At 40.5% G+C, this 17,955-nt stretch overlaps 1 protein-coding gene and 1 long non-coding RNA gene across 4 annotated transcripts; both read right to left on the bottom strand.

Annotated features, from left to right (window-relative positions):
- Positions 1 to 2,620: 2,620 nt before the first annotated feature.
- Positions 2,621 to 8,813, bottom strand: LOC135558927 (methyl-CpG-binding domain protein 3-like). 3 transcript variants are annotated; one of them, XM_064993157.1, is made up of 7 exons: positions 8,655 to 8,813; positions 5,941 to 6,103; positions 5,719 to 5,856; positions 5,170 to 5,260; positions 4,904 to 5,081; positions 4,062 to 4,220; positions 2,621 to 3,857 (listed from the first exon to the last, which is right to left on the bottom strand). In XM_064993157.1, the coding sequence occupies exons 2-6, from the start codon at positions 6,043 to 6,045 to the stop codon at positions 4,067 to 4,069; spliced, it is 666 nt and encodes a 221-aa protein (XP_064849229.1). In that variant the 5' UTR covers positions 6,046 to 6,103; positions 8,655 to 8,813; the 3' UTR covers positions 2,621 to 3,857; positions 4,062 to 4,066. The 3 variants fall into 3 exon arrangements, with proteins under 3 accessions (XP_064849229.1, XP_064849228.1, XP_064849230.1); XM_064993156.1 differs by lacking the exon at positions 8,655 to 8,813 and adding an exon at positions 7,990 to 8,143; XM_064993158.1 differs by lacking the exon at positions 8,655 to 8,813 and adding an exon at positions 6,508 to 7,511.
- An 800-nt stretch (positions 8,814 to 9,613) lies between these two features.
- Positions 9,614 to 15,400, bottom strand: LOC135558928 (uncharacterized). Its single transcript, XR_010458416.1, has 3 exons — positions 15,162 to 15,400; positions 13,636 to 13,743; positions 9,614 to 9,758 (listed from the first exon to the last, which is right to left on the bottom strand). It is a non-coding gene; the product is annotated as an uncharacterized LOC135558928 (long non-coding RNA).
- Positions 15,401 to 17,955: the final 2,555 nt, after the last annotated feature.

Genomic DNA, 17,955 nt, shown 5'->3' with positions numbered 1-17,955 from the left:
ATTCATGTTTAATAAATTAGTCTGTTAATTTGAACTCAGCAAGCTGCTAAATCGTTCAAATCTTGCCTACATCTTGTCTCGGCTACTGTTCACTGAAATTAGATGTAGGCCTATCAGGGGCTATAAGCTCCTGCCTTTAGCTAAGCAAACTATGGCAAAATGTAATTACAATCATAAATCCAGATTTGAGTCTGTAGCCTATGCCTATTGAAATGGAAAGCCAATCTCACAAATGGGACATTTATAACGGTTTGTAGTCTTAACATCTGGCACATAACATAACAGCCGAATTGCCAGAAAATAGCCTAACATTCGTTTTTTTATTTTCATCCAAGTGTTTCTTGCTCAGGGAATTCGAGATCCTCTCAATCTCTCCTGTCGGATTTATCTATAGTTATGCACATGCGCAAATGTAATATATTTACAATTATAAACCTGGTTTGAGCCCTGAATGCTGATTGGCTGAAAGCCATGGTATATCAGATCATATACCACGGGTATGACAAAACATTACTTTTTACTGTTTTAATTACTTTGGTAACCAATAGCAATAAGGCACCCCTGGGGGTTCGTGGAATATGGCCAATATACCACGGCTGTAACCAGGCACTCTGCGTTGCGTCGTGCTTAAGAGCAGCCCTTAGCTGTGGTATATTGGCCCTTGTGTCATCCCCCTTGTGCCTTATTGCAGTCAAACGAGTTAAATCGCCATCCATTGATGGACAATGATCTGGCGTGTTTAATAAGGGTAAATTATATTTTCTCGTGCCACATATTCATATTCCTTAATAATTCAATGTCATAGCTTGCAATTGTTATTATTTTGAGGAAACCCTAATTTTGCTTCCAACGTCATTACAAGTTACTAAGATATTCCTTCCTAATTGGCTCGATAACGTAATTGAAAAATGGTTTATTGTATAAATATGGCAACTCCTCTCTTGGGTGGTCATAGGGCTATACATTTTGCTTGACCTGGCAACCCCGATTGGCACTATTTTTACCTGTTGGCGGTAGAGAACAACAGAGCGGGATTAGGAGAAGATGGCGGAAGTGGATGCTGAGTTCGAATTGAGCAGCGGGTCAAGTAAATTTGGTGAAGATGAATGTTCTGAATGGACAACAATATTTAAAACTGGAACAAAAAGGAAATTGTATAAAATTGGAGTGGAGGAAACATGTATAAATGATAACGAGCATGCATAAAGCACTTCGCTTGATACAGTTTTCTTTACCCAGTCAAAATGAGAATATACGCACAATGCAACGCAGAGTGCCTGGATACAGCCCTTAGCCGTGGTATATTGGCCATATATCACAAACCCCCGAGTTACCTTATAAACTGGTTAACAATGTAATTAGAGGAGTTAAAATAAATGTTTTGTCGTATAGCACGGCTGTCAGTATACGGTCTGATATAAGCACGGCTGTCAGCCAATTAGCATTTAGGGCTCAAACCACCCAGTTTATAATGTGTATCAGTTCTAGCGTATTAATATGTTTTATGGAAAAAGGGTTGGAAATAGTTATCCATAATGACAATCTAAATAGCCTACCTACAAAGTGCATGTGTGCTGCTCTATCTCCTCTCAACCAAGTGACTCAGCCAATAACTAAAGTGCTATCTCAACACACACACCCCTTAGGCTCTCCCCACCACTCACTCACTCAGCAACAGCCTGACAGTCTGCAGCAGGTCACAGTAAAATATATTTAAGAGAAAAAATAAAATAAAAATGTGTTGGGGACAATTAAAGGCCACTAATTTTCATACAACGCCAGAGATGTTTTCTCATGTTTTGAGGGGGTGTACAATTGGGCCTGGGCCTGGCTCCCCAGTTGGCAGACCTGGCTGCCAAGTGGGTGGGCCTATGCCCTCCAAGGCTGCTCCCCTGTCCAATCAAGTGAAATCCATAGGTTAGGGGCCTAATACATGCATTTCCATTGACTGATTTCCTTATATGAACTATAACTCAGTAAAATCTACAGAATTATTGCATTTATATTTTTGTTCAGTATCATTTAATATTTAATTCTACTCATTTTGCCATGGGGAAGAGATAAATGTTTGATGTTTTTAATGAGTGACTAACCATGATTGATGCAAGTTTACATAGCTGGCTAAACTAATTTACCAATCTAGAAAATGTTATCCGAGTGACTGTCAGTGACCAACTTAAGAGGAAAAACTGCTGATGCACAACCAAATTTCACCTTGTGTATTCTACTATTATTCTAACTTTCAACAGTAAATTGAGACCCCTACAGAGTTCCTAAATAAACAAAACAAAAACATTTTGTGGAAATTGATCCACAGGCCTATCCCTGACTTCGAGACTGGCTAGGTGGCCTACAAAACCAGACAAGTCTCGTGATGAATCTTCTCCAGGTCGTCCACAGCTCTCACAAACCAAGTGTCTAAAACCTTCAAACTCAATTCTGGACCTCAAAGCCAGTCCCACTGCATTTTTCATTGTTCCCACCCTAATAACAGACTGATTTAGACCTGCGACATCAGGTGGGTGCAATTAATAATCAGGTAGAACAGCAATCCAGCAGGCTCTGGACCTCATAAGGTAAGAGTTGAATACCCCTGGTCTAAAAGAACACAATACACAAATTACAAAAGAGTTAGCATTTATTTTAGTTATATGAAAAAAAAGAATCATCCAGAATTAATTGCTTGATGTTTGACCTCAAATTTCAAGAGAAAAATGGTAATAAATCCCTCTATAGAAACAAAGGTTGTTTTTTTAAACTATAAAGCATAATCTGAACAATAACATTTCATGGAGGGATCATTCTGACAGTGAATGATCTTCCCATTCAGAACTCAAATCAAGAACAAGTTTAGGGAAAAATGTCAGCATTTAAAACCTACTAAAAACAACCAATGTTAAATAACTATGGCATAATTGTGACTTGCCACACAGCAACAATTTCAACAACAAAAAATACAAAATCCCAAATAGGCAACTATTTCAGAGTAGCCATCTACGTCAGCCGTCGCACCTATTGACAGATCATCAATGTAACATGAAAGCAAATACATCTAGAAAGGTGAGAACAGACTAAATTAGCACCATTGTGAACTTATGGGAGAGTTTGAGACATGAGAGCCTGTTCAACCTCTGTGCAGAGCACCACTCTTCATGACCGTCCAGAAGACAGTTTGGAGAACACAGAATCCAATTATTAGTTAGAGATAACAAGAGCCATAATAGATCATGATGCATGCTTATCAATGACTGACTTCTGAAACAGGTAGTCTTTTGCAAAGTCCATTTTGAGCCTCCATCATCTTACATCATCTTACAGCATGTGGTCCCTTGCCCAATATGCACCCCCTCTAACCACTCACTAATTCTCCACTTGGGCAAAGGATACTGAGTGGTACCAGATGGAAAATTGGAATGGGCCGAGTGGTGCCCCACAATCACACTCTCTCCCCCTCCCAAAAACACACTTCCCTCTCTCTCGCACACACACACACACACTGTTTTAACCTTAAACTTGTCTTCACAAGAGGGCAAAACTATATTGCCTAAAGCACCATACCATACATACTTCTCCACATTCCATACAATTAGTGAGGGTAAAAATGAGTGAATTGAACTCTGAACGTCAAAGCCTTGTCTAAGAGCTTAAAAAAAATATTCAAAATTACATTTAAATTGGTCAAAAATATATTTAGATTGTCTTGAAGACGGTCAACAACAATTCAGAGACGTAGACGAGAGAGAGTCCTTCATGTTGACAGATGCTAGTCAGAACCTGGTGAATGTCCTGTATGTGTATTGGTGTGTGTATGGGTAGAATACTGTGCTCCAGGCAGCTCTCTGTCGCAATCACCAACCCTGTAGGAGAGAGAAAAATGATTGCAAGTAAATCAATCGTTTTTTTTTGTCTGTGGTACTACCGGTAATCACAGAAGTATGTAAACATTTAAATTCTGGACTTTAGCCACCCTGGTTATCTCGTTACAAAGTATTACTAACAAACCCACACCTAGGCCATTTCTTAAAGGCAAAGTAACTAGCTATTTCATTTTTACGTTCTACCTCTGCTATACGTCCTCCTTGTCATCCTGCTCGGCTTGCTCCTCCTTCAGAGCGTCTGTGTCTGCCTCGTTGGTGGAGGCCTCTATGTGAGCCAACATGTCCGCCATCAGAGCTTCCTCCAGCCTCCTCCTCACACTGTGGACCAGGTCCTCTTGTTTCCTACATACACCAGAGGGAGAGAGAGGAGAGGGGTTAGGGAGCAATGGATGGATGACAGTCCTCGTGGCAGGCTTAAAGGGATACTTATCCAAATTACAAAATGGCATATTGGTTTCCTAACCCTGTAAGCAGTCTATGGATAAGGTATGACAGCAATCCAATGCTTTGGTTTAGTTTGCCTGGAACTGTTTCCACATGTTAACGTTTTAGCAGTAGTGGCACAAATCCCAATCACGGGACCGATATTAGCATTTTTTGAGCACCATGTCCAAATCATCTGAAATCTAAAATGTATTGTGAAGCTCAACATTGTCATTTATTGATGATTTGAACATGATATGTGGCACATTTTTCACACATTTTAAAATCATCTATAAGCGACAATGTTGAGCTTCACAATCAGAGATTATTTCGGATGATTTGGACATGATGCGTAAAAAATGCTAATATCGATCCCATGACTGGGATTTGTGTCACTAATGCTAAAACGTTAGCATGTGGAAACAGTGCCAGCAAACTAAACCAAAGCATGAATTGCTGTCATACCTTGTCCATTGATTACTTACCGGGTAAGGAAACCAATGTGTCATTTTGTGATTTGGGTGAACTATCCCTTTAACAACAAGGCCCAACAGTAGCTGGGTGTTGTTGAGCCAGACCACTGAGTTGTGTGTGTACTTTACCTGATGTCGTCATCGGTAACCATGAAGGCCTTGCAGAGTGGCTGGGTGGTGTTGAGCCACACCCCAGGGTTCTTCTCCACGGCTGCGGTTAGCTGACCAGTGACGGGTGTGGGGCTGGTGTGCAGGGCGCTGGCAATGGCAGAGAGCAGGGTCTTGTCTGAACACACAGGCCCAACACCTGGGGGGAGATTCACAGAGTCAGATATCACAAAACATTGGTTTCATGTGTATATGAGTCTCAAGTACTCTCTGCTGTGTGTACTTACCCTGTAGGCCCTTGGGGAGGTCCATGGTCTTGACCAGCTCCTCTGCAATGTCAAACGCACTCAGACCACTCAGCTTCCTCTCCCAAAACAGCTGAGGACAAACAGTGGGTAAACAGCTCGCCATTTGACTTTAAGCGCATCACATAATGATGTGCCTCATAATTTATGGAAAACCTCTAACAGCTAGTTCAGGTTACATAGCCCTCCCATTATGCTCGTCCAATGAGGACTCTCACTCAGACCACTCCTAGCAAAATGATTTCTTGAGAAATTACTATGTATCTTTTGACTATTTTAATTGAAAACAATCACAGTATAGTACTTAATTGTTACCCAGAAATGATTTGATATTGAGATAAAAACAGCTGCATTAGACATTTAAGTCAGCTTGATAAAGCGAGTGACTCATCCCAATTTGCAATAATACGTTTTCAAAGACTAGGCCAGAGCAGATGACTTCATCTACCAACCATATGGCAGCAATGAAATAAATAACATTACGGCATCGATAAAAGACAAACAATAAGCGCAGAGCATCGTTGGAGTCACCTGTCTTGGTTGGTCGACAGCCTTGTGGGGGTCCGTCTTCACTTTGTTGCTAGGATGATTGGTCACCTTGGTGACCGGCTGTTTAAAGATGGATGCTGTCTGTCGGACTGGTAGGGTCGTGTTCAGGTCCGGCTTAACCTTCAGCACAGACAGAAACAGGTCAGGGATCATAGTTCAATGTTCAAACAGATTACACATGATCCTGGACTCAAACTCCCTCACCTTGATCTGATGGTTGTTGTTGTCATAGCGATGCTTGTGCCTGTTCCTGTGCAGTTTGTTCGTAAGCATCCTTCCTGCACGGGGGTCAATGGCGTGCACCTCCATGGTGTTGCCCAGGTAACGAGCTAGCTGGGGCTTGCTGAGGAATCTCTTTCCAGGGTCACTAAAGGTGCAGGAAAACAGGCCATCAGGAGAACAAAAAACATAGGCAATGAATTGAGGCACAAACCTGCAGGTACAAGAGGCACAAACCTATTGTGGAGGTCAGTGGTGTTGCACTGACAAGACTACAAATGGGCCTAATTCACAAACCTCAGCCTGCAAAACAACCATAGTAGCAGTAGTGAAAGTAGATTTAATGTCTTACTGGTATGGGACACGAAGTGCCTGCACATTTTTCTTTAATGCTACAAAAAATTACAGGGTAGCCTACTCTGCCAAAAATATCAAAAACGATGTCTGACTCATAATTGGCCTACGAAATACAATTCAACATCCATCTAACCTGGAGGGGGAAATTACTATCTAAAAGAAACCCAATGACAAAGACAGTGAATACGCACTCACCAGGGATATGGCCGATGTTCTCTGCTGGTGCCAATAAAATAGGCGACTGTTTGCTCAATTAAGTTTTAAGAATTTTGACACCTAAAAGACAGATTGGAGTCTTTCATTGGCATCTCTTTACAGCAATATCCATTTGCTTTCTAACCGGGTTTTCCGCAATTGTGATTTATAATATTGCGATATGCCTGGCTAGGTCTCCGCGTTTCACTGACAGTAGCAACTCAACCATCATATATCCGACTGTAGGCTATGCAATTTAAAACAATCCACAGCGTTTTTTTTCCAATACGCTAATGATCCTCTGTGGCCAAATCATGCTTTCTGGTGTAGTAGCCTATTTTGAATGATTTGATTTATTTCGGTAAAGATATAAGCTAATTAGGCTATATAATTTTGCCAATTTAATTCAATTCGCTTTAGGGAAGGCTTAGCTTCAACGAGCATTATGGTCACGCCACCTATGCTTTTAATGTGGCATAGACACAACCAGCCAGATGTTTTAAACTCTGATTGCCAAACAATCCCTTAACAAATGCGCTCCTGTAGGCTACCCGCGCACATTCGTCCGCTCACAAAATAATTTCAGCATCCAAACCAACTGTGCACCAGCGGAAGAGACATCTGTTACAAAACACCTACGTGTATTGTAATGCCATTCTGCGATTGTCATTAGGCTTACACTTGTAGTCTGAATTGACGCATTCACTGTTGTCCTCGCACTCCTCGGTCTCCGCCACTAATCTCAGCCTTGTCCGCCACTCATCACGGCCTTGACTGAATATAAGCGTTCTCCTCAAACCACAACGCAATATGGACAGTATAACACCCAGTTTCCAGTCAATTCGAAAAAGCTCATGGGGCTGACATACATAATTGTTAAATAATTGTGTAATAGCCTATAGTTTGGGCATGTATTACTTGTGATAGGCTCACGTTTTACCGGTACGGCGTACCCCCACTATTTATTTTGCCGGGACGCCACACCTGACCGTCTTTCACCCCTGCATAGTAGTAAACAATGAAAGTTAGCTAGCTACTGCCGTGGGTAACCAACAACACTGCACCCATAATAATGTAGTACAACGTCCACATAATCGGAATCAATTTACACAAATCTAAACAAAGACTTGTAACAGAAAGCTATTGATGCTAACGTTACTTGCTAATTTGTTGTCAAATGTGCGGGGAGCTGACGTTTGCTAGCAAGCTAACGTTAGCAATCAATGACTTATCGTTCGCTATCTAATGGTTACTTATCAAATTTGACGTAATCTGTAGACACTGATCATTTGCAATTTTGGTACACAGTTACCTAAGTGGGTGATGTTTTATTTTAGTGGCTAGCTAACGTCTCGGCTACTCCATCGAGAAACAATGCTAGCTAGCTAGAGACATGCTTTCTCTACTGCAGACCAGCTAACATTAGCTAGCTACCGTCTTTTACTTAGCTACTTGTCCTTCTTGCAAGTCGTACAACCCCACCTTTTCCTCTCCATGCTTCTTGCAGGTTATGATTGCTCGATTTATGTTGATTCGGGAATCTGCATGGGGTTTTAAATATTTGGCTATAATTGTTTTGATGTCAGCTGTCCTCCCTGCTTTCTCTTGTCAAGACTCTCAGAAGATCACTCCGCAACGCTAGACCACTGTTACATAAAGTGGACAGCAAGTCATCCGCTGGTCCACAAACTAGTCCCAACTGAAATCCTGTCTTTGTTGGGATCAGTTGAGTGTTTTAATATTGTTTAATCTAGCTGCATTTGCAAGTCTTTTTCGCATCAGTTTAGCTGTATGTTTGTACAAAATTATTTAGATTTCACACTAAACACTTTAAAACTTGCATTTATTCAGGATAGCCCAATTGAGACCAGGGTCGCATTCCCAATGGTGCCCTGAGTACCAACATTGTCTCACAACAGGAAGAACACTTTACATTACAATTAAAACAATAATAAAATATAAAAATCAACCAAGCTGGATGAAATAACCCAATACCAACTTTTTCCAGAAAACAACTATCCATCATGTCAGGTTTGCCAGAAGATACCGACCCTACCTTTGCGATTGTTGACACTTTCGTCTGAACGCAATCATGGTTACAATAAGACACTCTGGAGCCGGTGCGACACATGGGTCGGAAAACATACCTCAATGCAGGGATGCGATATGCCACTGTCCTCCAAATTGTACCTTTATCCACACTGCTCCGTCAAGAAGATTGAAATATTGTTGTTTCTAGGGATGCATATCGAAACGGACGATATTAGCTATAAAAAAAACACCTGCATCGGCCCAACAGTGACAGTGGGCACCGAGGAAGAGACCACAGAAAGAAAGAGCTGAAACTTCACTGCTTGACATGTATGATGCAATCCTGGTTGAGAATGAAACAACTGAACAACGAAACAGCACAGCAAGTGAAATAAATAGGTTTTGATTATGTTTTACTGGTAATGGGGACATACGTAAATGCCAACAAAATAACTTTTTGGTCAGTGTGGTGTGTGGCCTTTCTTTAACTAGGCAAGTCAGTTAAGAACAAATTCTTATTTACAATGAAGGCCTACCCTGTCCAAACCCGGACGACACCCTATGGGACTCCCAATCACAGCAGGATGTGATACAGCCTGGATTCGAACCAGGGACTGTAGTGACACCTCTTGCATTGAGATGCAGTGCCTTAGAACGCTGCGTCCATGTGTGTGTGTTAACTATACTAGAACGCTTAAAGATAGCTAAAATGTAAAATTTCGGTATCGGATTCCTTTTGGAAAGGAAAATATCAGATATCGGACAAAAATGTCATATCGTCGGTGCATCTCTACTAACGTCCCCAGAAAACTGATATTTTCGTCCTCATGCTAACTAGCAGTAGTCACAGCAGCCATTATTGAAAACGGACCATGAAAAGACAAATTTTTTTTACTTTAAAATCAACATAAATCAGACTTCAAACTAACAAAGGAATAACAATGGTATATAAGAGAAATGTTAATTTCTCATGCCTGCATTTCCCATTCCTCCACCTGATTCCTTGGCTGAGCAATTCCCCCCAAACATAAAATGCACAACAGTTATTCCAAAAAATATGTCAAAGATCAGGATGAAAAGTCCAGTTAAGTTTATTGAAAAAGGTGAAAGCATGTTGTTTCTCTTGTCATTGCCCTGGTGTGGAGTTGTCTGATGACATCTGCAGCTCTGGTCACACTGTCCCCATTTCTCTTGGCCTGTCTCTGACAGCACAGACTGACCTACAGGAAAACATAATTGATTTCAGACAGTGGTGGGTGAAGGTGAGTCCAAGGTGAGAATTTATATTTGAGAAGCTCAGTTCCAACTGAAATGAGCCCAATAACATACATATTTTAACATTTTGGACAATGCATATAGCCTATGCATGGTCCATATTATCAGGTATGCTATTAGCAAGATGCATTATCACCTGTAGCCCAACTGATGATGCAGCAGAATAGTGGCTAGGCTGAAGCATGGGGTTGCTCATCTGCATTTACCCTATTGGGCCAATCATTAGCTAAATGTGATATTTTAACTTGTTAGCATCCTATTGATATATTTTATGTCCCAAAAAACTTTATAAACACAGTGAATATAAATTCGGCCTACCTGTTTGGGTAACTTGGTAGTATGCCGCCAGCCAGGATAACATGTCCCTTGCCTGTACTTCTCACAGAAACCTCAATTCTTCCAAACACTTTCCCTGGTTGCCACTACTCTTGCTCAACTAAAAATGTAATCAGTCTCATCATTTTTTAAGTCCCCCAGAAATATTTTGTAGGTAGGGTGGCGTTTTACCCCAAGGTACCGTGTTACACTCTCCCCTGCAGATCCCCATCTTTTTAACAAAGGCTATTAAAAAAACTGCCGTTTTCTCGAGATTGCATTAAGAATTGTTGTGCATTGACTGCTTGGATGTTTCTGCAAAATGAATGCGCCTTGAGAGTAATATTTCTCATATCCAACACACAAGCCGGATAGGTAAATAGATAAACTATTCTACTATGGGGTTGTCGGATTATTCTATTCATTAGTAAATGTGAACTGTTATAGCATCTTCAAAGTGCGTTTCGGCAGAAATATTATTCCAGGGTCCATGTTTTTAGGGCGTGGCGACAATAATTTTTCCGTGGCTAAATGACTGCAGCGGAAACACTGGCCAAATCGACCACTAAACCCAATATATTGTGAAGATCTGAGAACTTACTGTGGCGATTTCACATTGTATAAAGTATACCGAGATAATACCGCATATCCGGGTATAAAATCAGGAAGAAAGGAAGTGAACGATTTGGGATACCACCTAGTCGCGACGCACAGATGCTATCCCTCTTGGACATTATCCGCACACAGAAATCCTTTGCCGAAAACCTTCCAGCTAGCTTCACGTGCACTGTGTTTCACGAATGTTGAATAAAATTACATTTGAATTTCAGCATGAAACACACTGATAATCTCAATAACGATAGACTGCTGCTTGATACTTATTACAGTGGGAGGCCGTTTTGTCTTTGATAGAACAAATGCTGTACCTGCTACGTGTAGACCCCATAGCGACGATCCTGTCTTATCTACTTGTCAGAATCTCAATGCTCGTCAGTGGACAATGACTTGACTTTGAGCCAACCAGAGAGCATGAACCCCCACGTGGGAAGCCAACAGGAGTGACAACAGAATTGAAAAAATGACATTCTCCATACATACACGGTTAAATGTCATGAACCAGTCACACTTAATATGCAATATGGGATAGTAAGTAGCTAAGTGCACAGACGCAATGCACACTAAATACTTCCAAGGAAGCTAACCACTGTAGCTTGTAATGACATAATTAAATCACAATGGATTGCTTTCCATGAAACAGCTGCCGAGTTGGTGCATTTTTTAAATTGTACCTTTATTTAACTAGGCAAGTCAAGTTAAGAACAAATTCTTATTTACAATGACGGCCAACACCGGCCAAAACCAGGCGAACGCTAGGCCAATTGTGCGCCGCCCTTATGGAACTCCCAATCACGGCAAGTTGTGATACAGCCTGGATTCGAACCAGGGTGTCCGTAGTGACACCTCTAGCACTGAGACGAGTGCCTGCGCCACTCGGGAGCATTGTCCTTCGCCAACTAGCTATGTTGTGCTAGCTCGCGAATATGCTAATGTTAGCTAGCTAGCGATGGGCTGGTAGTGGAATTATGGAGATCGAATTAAAGTGCTTCTTCGTGATCTTGCTGTGTAGTTATCTAGCTGTGGCCATCTGGATAGTATCAACAACGGCGGAGCTAGCTAACATTGGAATCTAGACCATGAACAAACAACACACAGACATGCATTGCCGTGCGACGCTACTGCCACCTTCTGGTTTGGAGTATTTTAACATGGCTACGTGTCTGACGACCTCAAGGTCTGTTCAAATCAAATTGTATTGGTCACATACACATATTTTGCAGATGTTTTTACGGGTGTAGCGAAATGCTTGTGTTCCTAGCTCCAAGAGTGCAGTACCATCTAACAATTCACAACAATACACAAATCTAAAAGTAAAATAATGGAATTAAATGTATAAATATTAGGACGAACAATGTCGGAGTGGCATTGACTAAGTACAGTGGAATAGAATACAGTATATACATATAAGATGATTAAAGCAGTATGTAAACATTATTAAATTGACTAATGTTCCATTATTAAACTGTTGTGTGAAAACAAAAGAGACTGACTGTCGACACTATTCAGTGTGGGAGATATTACTCTGCCGATTGTTAGGGAGTTTGTTTCTTATACCGCTCGGAATTTGTAACAAAATATCCAAAGGAACATATTATTAAACAGACTTTCCAAATTCGTCAAAATAAAAGTTATCACTTGCTTCTGTACATATGCCACATGTGCAGGACTTATTTTAACGTAAGGTAAAGCAAGTGATACCTGCAGCAGACCCACGTTTTTAAAGTCCGTTTTAATAACACATTCCTTTGGATATTTTGTCTCTAATTCCCAGAGGTATACGGAACACGCCATTTGAGAAAGGCAGGGAACGTATGTAGTTTTGTCAATTCAAATGAACACAACAATGTTTTCCAAGGGACGTCAGAACGTCAGGGCTAGATAGCACCCAACCCTAGTTAGGTGCTGACGATGAGCATCATACAGGGAGACTACATTATTTCCCATTATCCCATCATTGCCATCAATGTTGCGTTCGAAAGTAACTGCCAAACAGAGGTAGATCGGTGAACTATGCTCTGCAGACTTGTTCGCGCTCAGACTGATCTAGTGCCATATCTTTAGTCCAGTGGGCTAACAGGTTATTGTTGAGTCACATTGACAATCTGTGTTCGTTAATCGTAGAGGGCGAATGCGAGCCTGGGCTGCTGCTTAGTCATTATGAGAGATCTTTCTAGAGCCACATTGACTTCAGGGCAATCACACATCCTTTTATCTCAGATTAGTGGTTAGTATAAAAGTTTGGTAATCATAATGACAAAATCGATTGCTTCAATCTGCCATTCTAGAATTTAGATGACGGTCTTCAGCTAATTCTCCTCAAGCAACTGACATAAAACTTATATCAGATTCAGTGTAGCCTTTGAATAGTGTTAGTTAAACAGTGCATATCACCCAAACGTTTGCTCCCGCTCTATAACTTTTAAGTTATAGATATGAGTGATTATCAAAATAGTGTTGTGTTTACCTTTCCACGTTGGCGACCCACTTGAAACAAAATGCAACAATCCAAAATTGAACCCTCTGTCTTCTACAGGTTGTCCTCTAACCAGTGATATACATAGTATTCCCAGATTCCATGTAGTTTTTCAGTAGTGTTCGTTTGAACAGGACATGCAACCTGACTCCCTCTTGTTTCTATTGATTTCAACATTTTATTTATTTTTATTTTACCTTTATTTAACCAGGCAAGTCAGTTAAGAACAAATTCTTATTTTCAATGACGGCCTAGGAACAGTGGGTTAACTGCCTGTTCAGGGGCAGAACGACAGATTTGTTTTGGCGACCCCTAAATCAAAATAGCTGGTTGTCTTCAGCAGAGTGGTGTACTATGAATCAAGCTCGATCTACTCAGGGTTTTCTAAAGCTAGCCAGCTAGTTAGCTTCACATACCAGCTCAGGCTTCATCCGTACCATGACAGTGGATATTGTCGTCCGCCTGCGGCTAACTCAGTGGGTGCATGTCGCACATGCAGGGTCGGTCCTGGACGTTCTTCCACCCTAGGCGAAACAAAAATATTTTCAGAAAGAGAAAAGCTCAATTAATAGGGACAGAATAGCAAAGTCATTTCAAAATAGAAAATATCCTCGAATATTATTGGCTGCAGTTGAACATCAGATTGTCATAGTGAGGAATCAATGCATCGGAGTCATGTCTTTCACGGGCATTTTAGAGCTTGTTTCTACCATAAGGCATCACCGAGTTAAGCATTGTTATAGAACGCTTGATATAATCTGGATACGTTTTATGTATTTATTTCAAAATATAAAGCGAACAAAATATATCATTTTTGCCCTTTTCTCAAAGGGTATGTGATACACTCACTCAATTCAAGCCCTGGTTTTAGTCAAACACACCAAGCCGTTCTCAGACATGGAGGTATTTAAATAGTGCATGGGACAATATTGGAAAATTTGGCTATACCAACATCTATGGATAGGATAATTGTTTCTGTCAAACAGGGAGGCTTACCACTTATTTTTTGGAAGATGAAGAAATAAGCTCCAATTATCTATGTAATTCTATGTTTATGCCCATAAATTTTTTTGATGGACTCATGCACATATAGGAGGTCCCTTACCAGGCAGAAGGGAATTTTACTTTAACCCCTGCATCAGCGAGTTACATTGTTGCTATCACTATGCAACCAACTACTTATAGTAGGAAAACGAGTTTCTTATTAAATAATATCCCACCTGTTATCACACATGGCACGACTCCATAATTGTTACAATTACAATAAAAATAACACTTTTATATAACATATTTAAATATTCCTATAGAACTGTAAAACAGAGTAAGATCATTTGAGCTTTGGAAAGGAGTGCTTTCATAAATGCATGGCGGCCCTCGTTTGCTGGAGCAGTGTAAAATAAGCTTTATGCCTATGCCTTAAAGAATATTTCGAATTCGATTGTCCAACATCAGCATTTATTTATTTCGTCTCCACCTAGAGTGGCCTCTTTCCTCTGCTGTGGTGCTGCGTTGCAGTCAGCGATTTATTTTAGCTTGGTAGCTGTCCATGGTCCTGAAATCAAATCATCTGAGTTTGCTAAAACACCAGACAGATCTCCAGCTCCTTCCACCTCTGGAAACTATCTAGGTGGTCATGTGACTTCTCATGCGAGCTGAGGAGGTGACACTGATTCTTCCAGTCCCTGGTTCCATCCCTGACCAGCGCAGATTTACACTGTGAAAAACGTTTGCAGCAGAAACAGAAGGCTGCATCGTTTTTGCTTGGAATAGACAAGCCTTGGTCTCTCCACTCTCTCCCCGTTCGCCATCCTCCTATTGTAGTGGGCCACCGAAAACCTTCGTTGCCCCTCATCTCTTGTGAAATTCCCCTCCTTATCCTGATGTGGCCCAGCCTGCACTAACATATCCCGTAAAGATCCATTCTTATATTTTGGCCACTCACCGGGATCTTTTATGTTTTTTGTCTGGGAGTCGGATTTAGCAGCAGCACCACGACTGTCATCCGGGACGGGGAACAACGAATCTGAGTCTGGGTTCAAGATAGTAGGGTCTTCGCTGGCATTGTTTGGAGGTGTTGCTAGGCCTGGTGCGACCACCTGTTCTTGTCAGGCCAGAGAGCTGTCATCATCGGTGGAAGTGCATGGCTCTGACTCCTCCGGTTTGCCCTCTTCGCTGCTAGAATCAGCGATTAGGGGCTCGTCGTTCTCGGCGAATGAATGGCCTGTCCACGTAGGCTTGTCATTCTCCACACCGGCTGATGGACATTGCTGCACACTTAAACATTTCACCCCGAATTTATTTAGTTTAAAGATTGTGACTCCTTTCTCATTGTATTTTTTTAAATATATATATTCGCTTCCTGATAGTTTTAGTCTCTTAAACATGGTAGCAAATTGTTTCAAATCTCTATAGATGACTTTTAGCTCAAATTATATCCACTAGTAGTAGCTAACTAACGTTAACAGGCTAGGTTAGGCTAACGTAAACTCGTACATCGCCTTGGTCCGTACAATTGCCCTCATTTTAGTGCCCCAAAAACGTAATACTTCCAGATCAACTGTAATGTCAATACCATTGTAAAGCACAATTTCTCCCCTTTCCAACAGAATCAATTACATGACCTAAACGCTACCCGTTTCTGCATAATTCAAGCAGGCAATGAGCCCGTCGGGTCTTTTTAAAAAAGGCGGGTGGTGAAGCGAAACTAATAATGTGTGATAGTGAGAAGGAAAGATGTTGTGGTGGGAAAACTGCTTTTTTTCACTCGATCTGTCCAACTTATCACCTCTAAAATGTAAATAAAACACTATAAAGAGTTTATATAATGTGTCATTACTTACCTATTTGAAGGTTTGTGTCGAATTTGAATCTGTTTTTAGGGCGGTGCTAAAGTAATTTTAGAAAAAAACAGTTTACAGTTTACGAAACCGTGTGAAGCGCAAGGCCTTATTTTTATTTGCTAAACAATTTCGAACAGATTTTTGCTTTTTTCAAGAGTCTCACTCAATTTTGGCTGATGCCAATTTCTGGAGGTCACAGTGGGGCAACGATATTTGGCTTTCCCATGGATCTGAACGCTCTGCTGGTGTCACTACAATGAAAAATACCTTTGGTGGTAATATTCTACACTCGGAATGTGACCCATTTGGTCACTTTATTTGTCTTGTGATCAGTTACAATGACATTACACTCATTACTGTAAACTTCTACGGGTACAACACCAAACATGAGAATGATGAGTTGCTTGAATCTATAGAGAAACATATACTTCATTGGTTATCTACATTTCCCAATTCGTTATTATTGATAGGATGGGACTTTAACATTACAATACATAATTCTACTGATAGATGTCCCCCAGGTAGGCCAACCAATCAGAATTTGGGTTTAATACTTTTTATGGAAAAGTTTGATCTTACTGATATATGGAGAGAGAGGTTTCCGGCCGAAAGATCATTCACTTGGAGTAACAAAACAGGCTCCAGACAATCCAGAATAGATTTTTGGCTTATATCCAAATGTATTGATAGTGAGTGTGTTACTACAAATATTTGTACTACTCCCCTCACAGACCATAAGGCCATTTACATTGATATCAAAATATTTACCCCTGATACGAACCTTGGTAGAGCATCCTACTGGAAGCTAAATAGCTCATTATTATGTAATGATATTGTTACATTTGAGGTTAAAGATCTGCTCTCACACTTTTGGGAAAGGGCTTGGGAAGAAAAATCTTATTGCAAGAACTGGGAGCTCTTTAAATTTGAGGTGTCCAAATATCTTAGAAAATATGGTAGTAATCTTGCTAAGACCAGAAGAGCTGAGGAGGAAAAGGTGATCATTAAGATAACTTACCTTTCTCAGAGGTCCCCAGCTGACCTCTTGGGGGAGGAGAAGATGGAACTAATTGAGTTACAAAATAAACTGGATAATATATATATAAATTAAAAGCAGGAGGAGCCTTTATTAGATCTAGGAAAAAATGGATTGAGGGAGAACAGAATTCATCCTATTTTTTTAGACTTGAGAAATTTCACTCTAAAAATAACACTATCCATAAGTTAAACATTGATGGTGTTATTACAGATGACCAAAAATGTATCGCTAAATACTGCAGCAATTTTTACAGAAAATTGTATAGCTCTCTACGTACTGTCAGGAATCCACAGATATGTTTTTTAACTCACTGAATAATGTTCACTCTATCAGTGATATAGAATCTAAACAGTGTGATGAACCCATCAAAGTTGAAGAGATTAGAGTCTATCAAACATCTAAAGAACAATAAATCACCAGGTGTTGATGGTGTTGATGGAATTACATCAGAATTTTACAAATTATTTTCTGAACAAGTAGCTCCCTTCCTATTTGAAGTCTTTTTAGAGAGTATTAAAAACAATGTTCTCCCTCCTACAATGAGTCAGGGGTAAATAACACTAATACCTAAACCTAAAAAAGAAGTGCTGCTCATCGATAACTGGCGTCCAATTTGTCTTCTTAATAATGACTATAAGATATTAGCCTCACTACTTGCAAAAATAATTAAGGAAGTCCTGGATGCAATCATTGATGAAACACAGTCTGGCTTCATGAGGAACAGACATATTTCTAACAATGTCAGACTAGTATTAGATGTATTTCTAGATTTTTATAAAGCATTTGACACAGTATAGCATCAGTTTCTCTTCCACTCCCTTGAGAGACTTGGCTTTGGGGATTTTTTCTGTAAGGCT

The sequence above is a fragment of the Oncorhynchus masou genome, chromosome 17 (assembly GCF_036934945.1).
Source record: "Oncorhynchus masou masou isolate Uvic2021 chromosome 17, UVic_Omas_1.1, whole genome shotgun sequence".
NCBI classification, from domain to species: Eukaryota; Metazoa; Chordata; class Actinopteri; order Salmoniformes; family Salmonidae; genus Oncorhynchus; species Oncorhynchus masou.
This window is presented reverse-complemented; position numbering and strand designations above follow the sequence as displayed.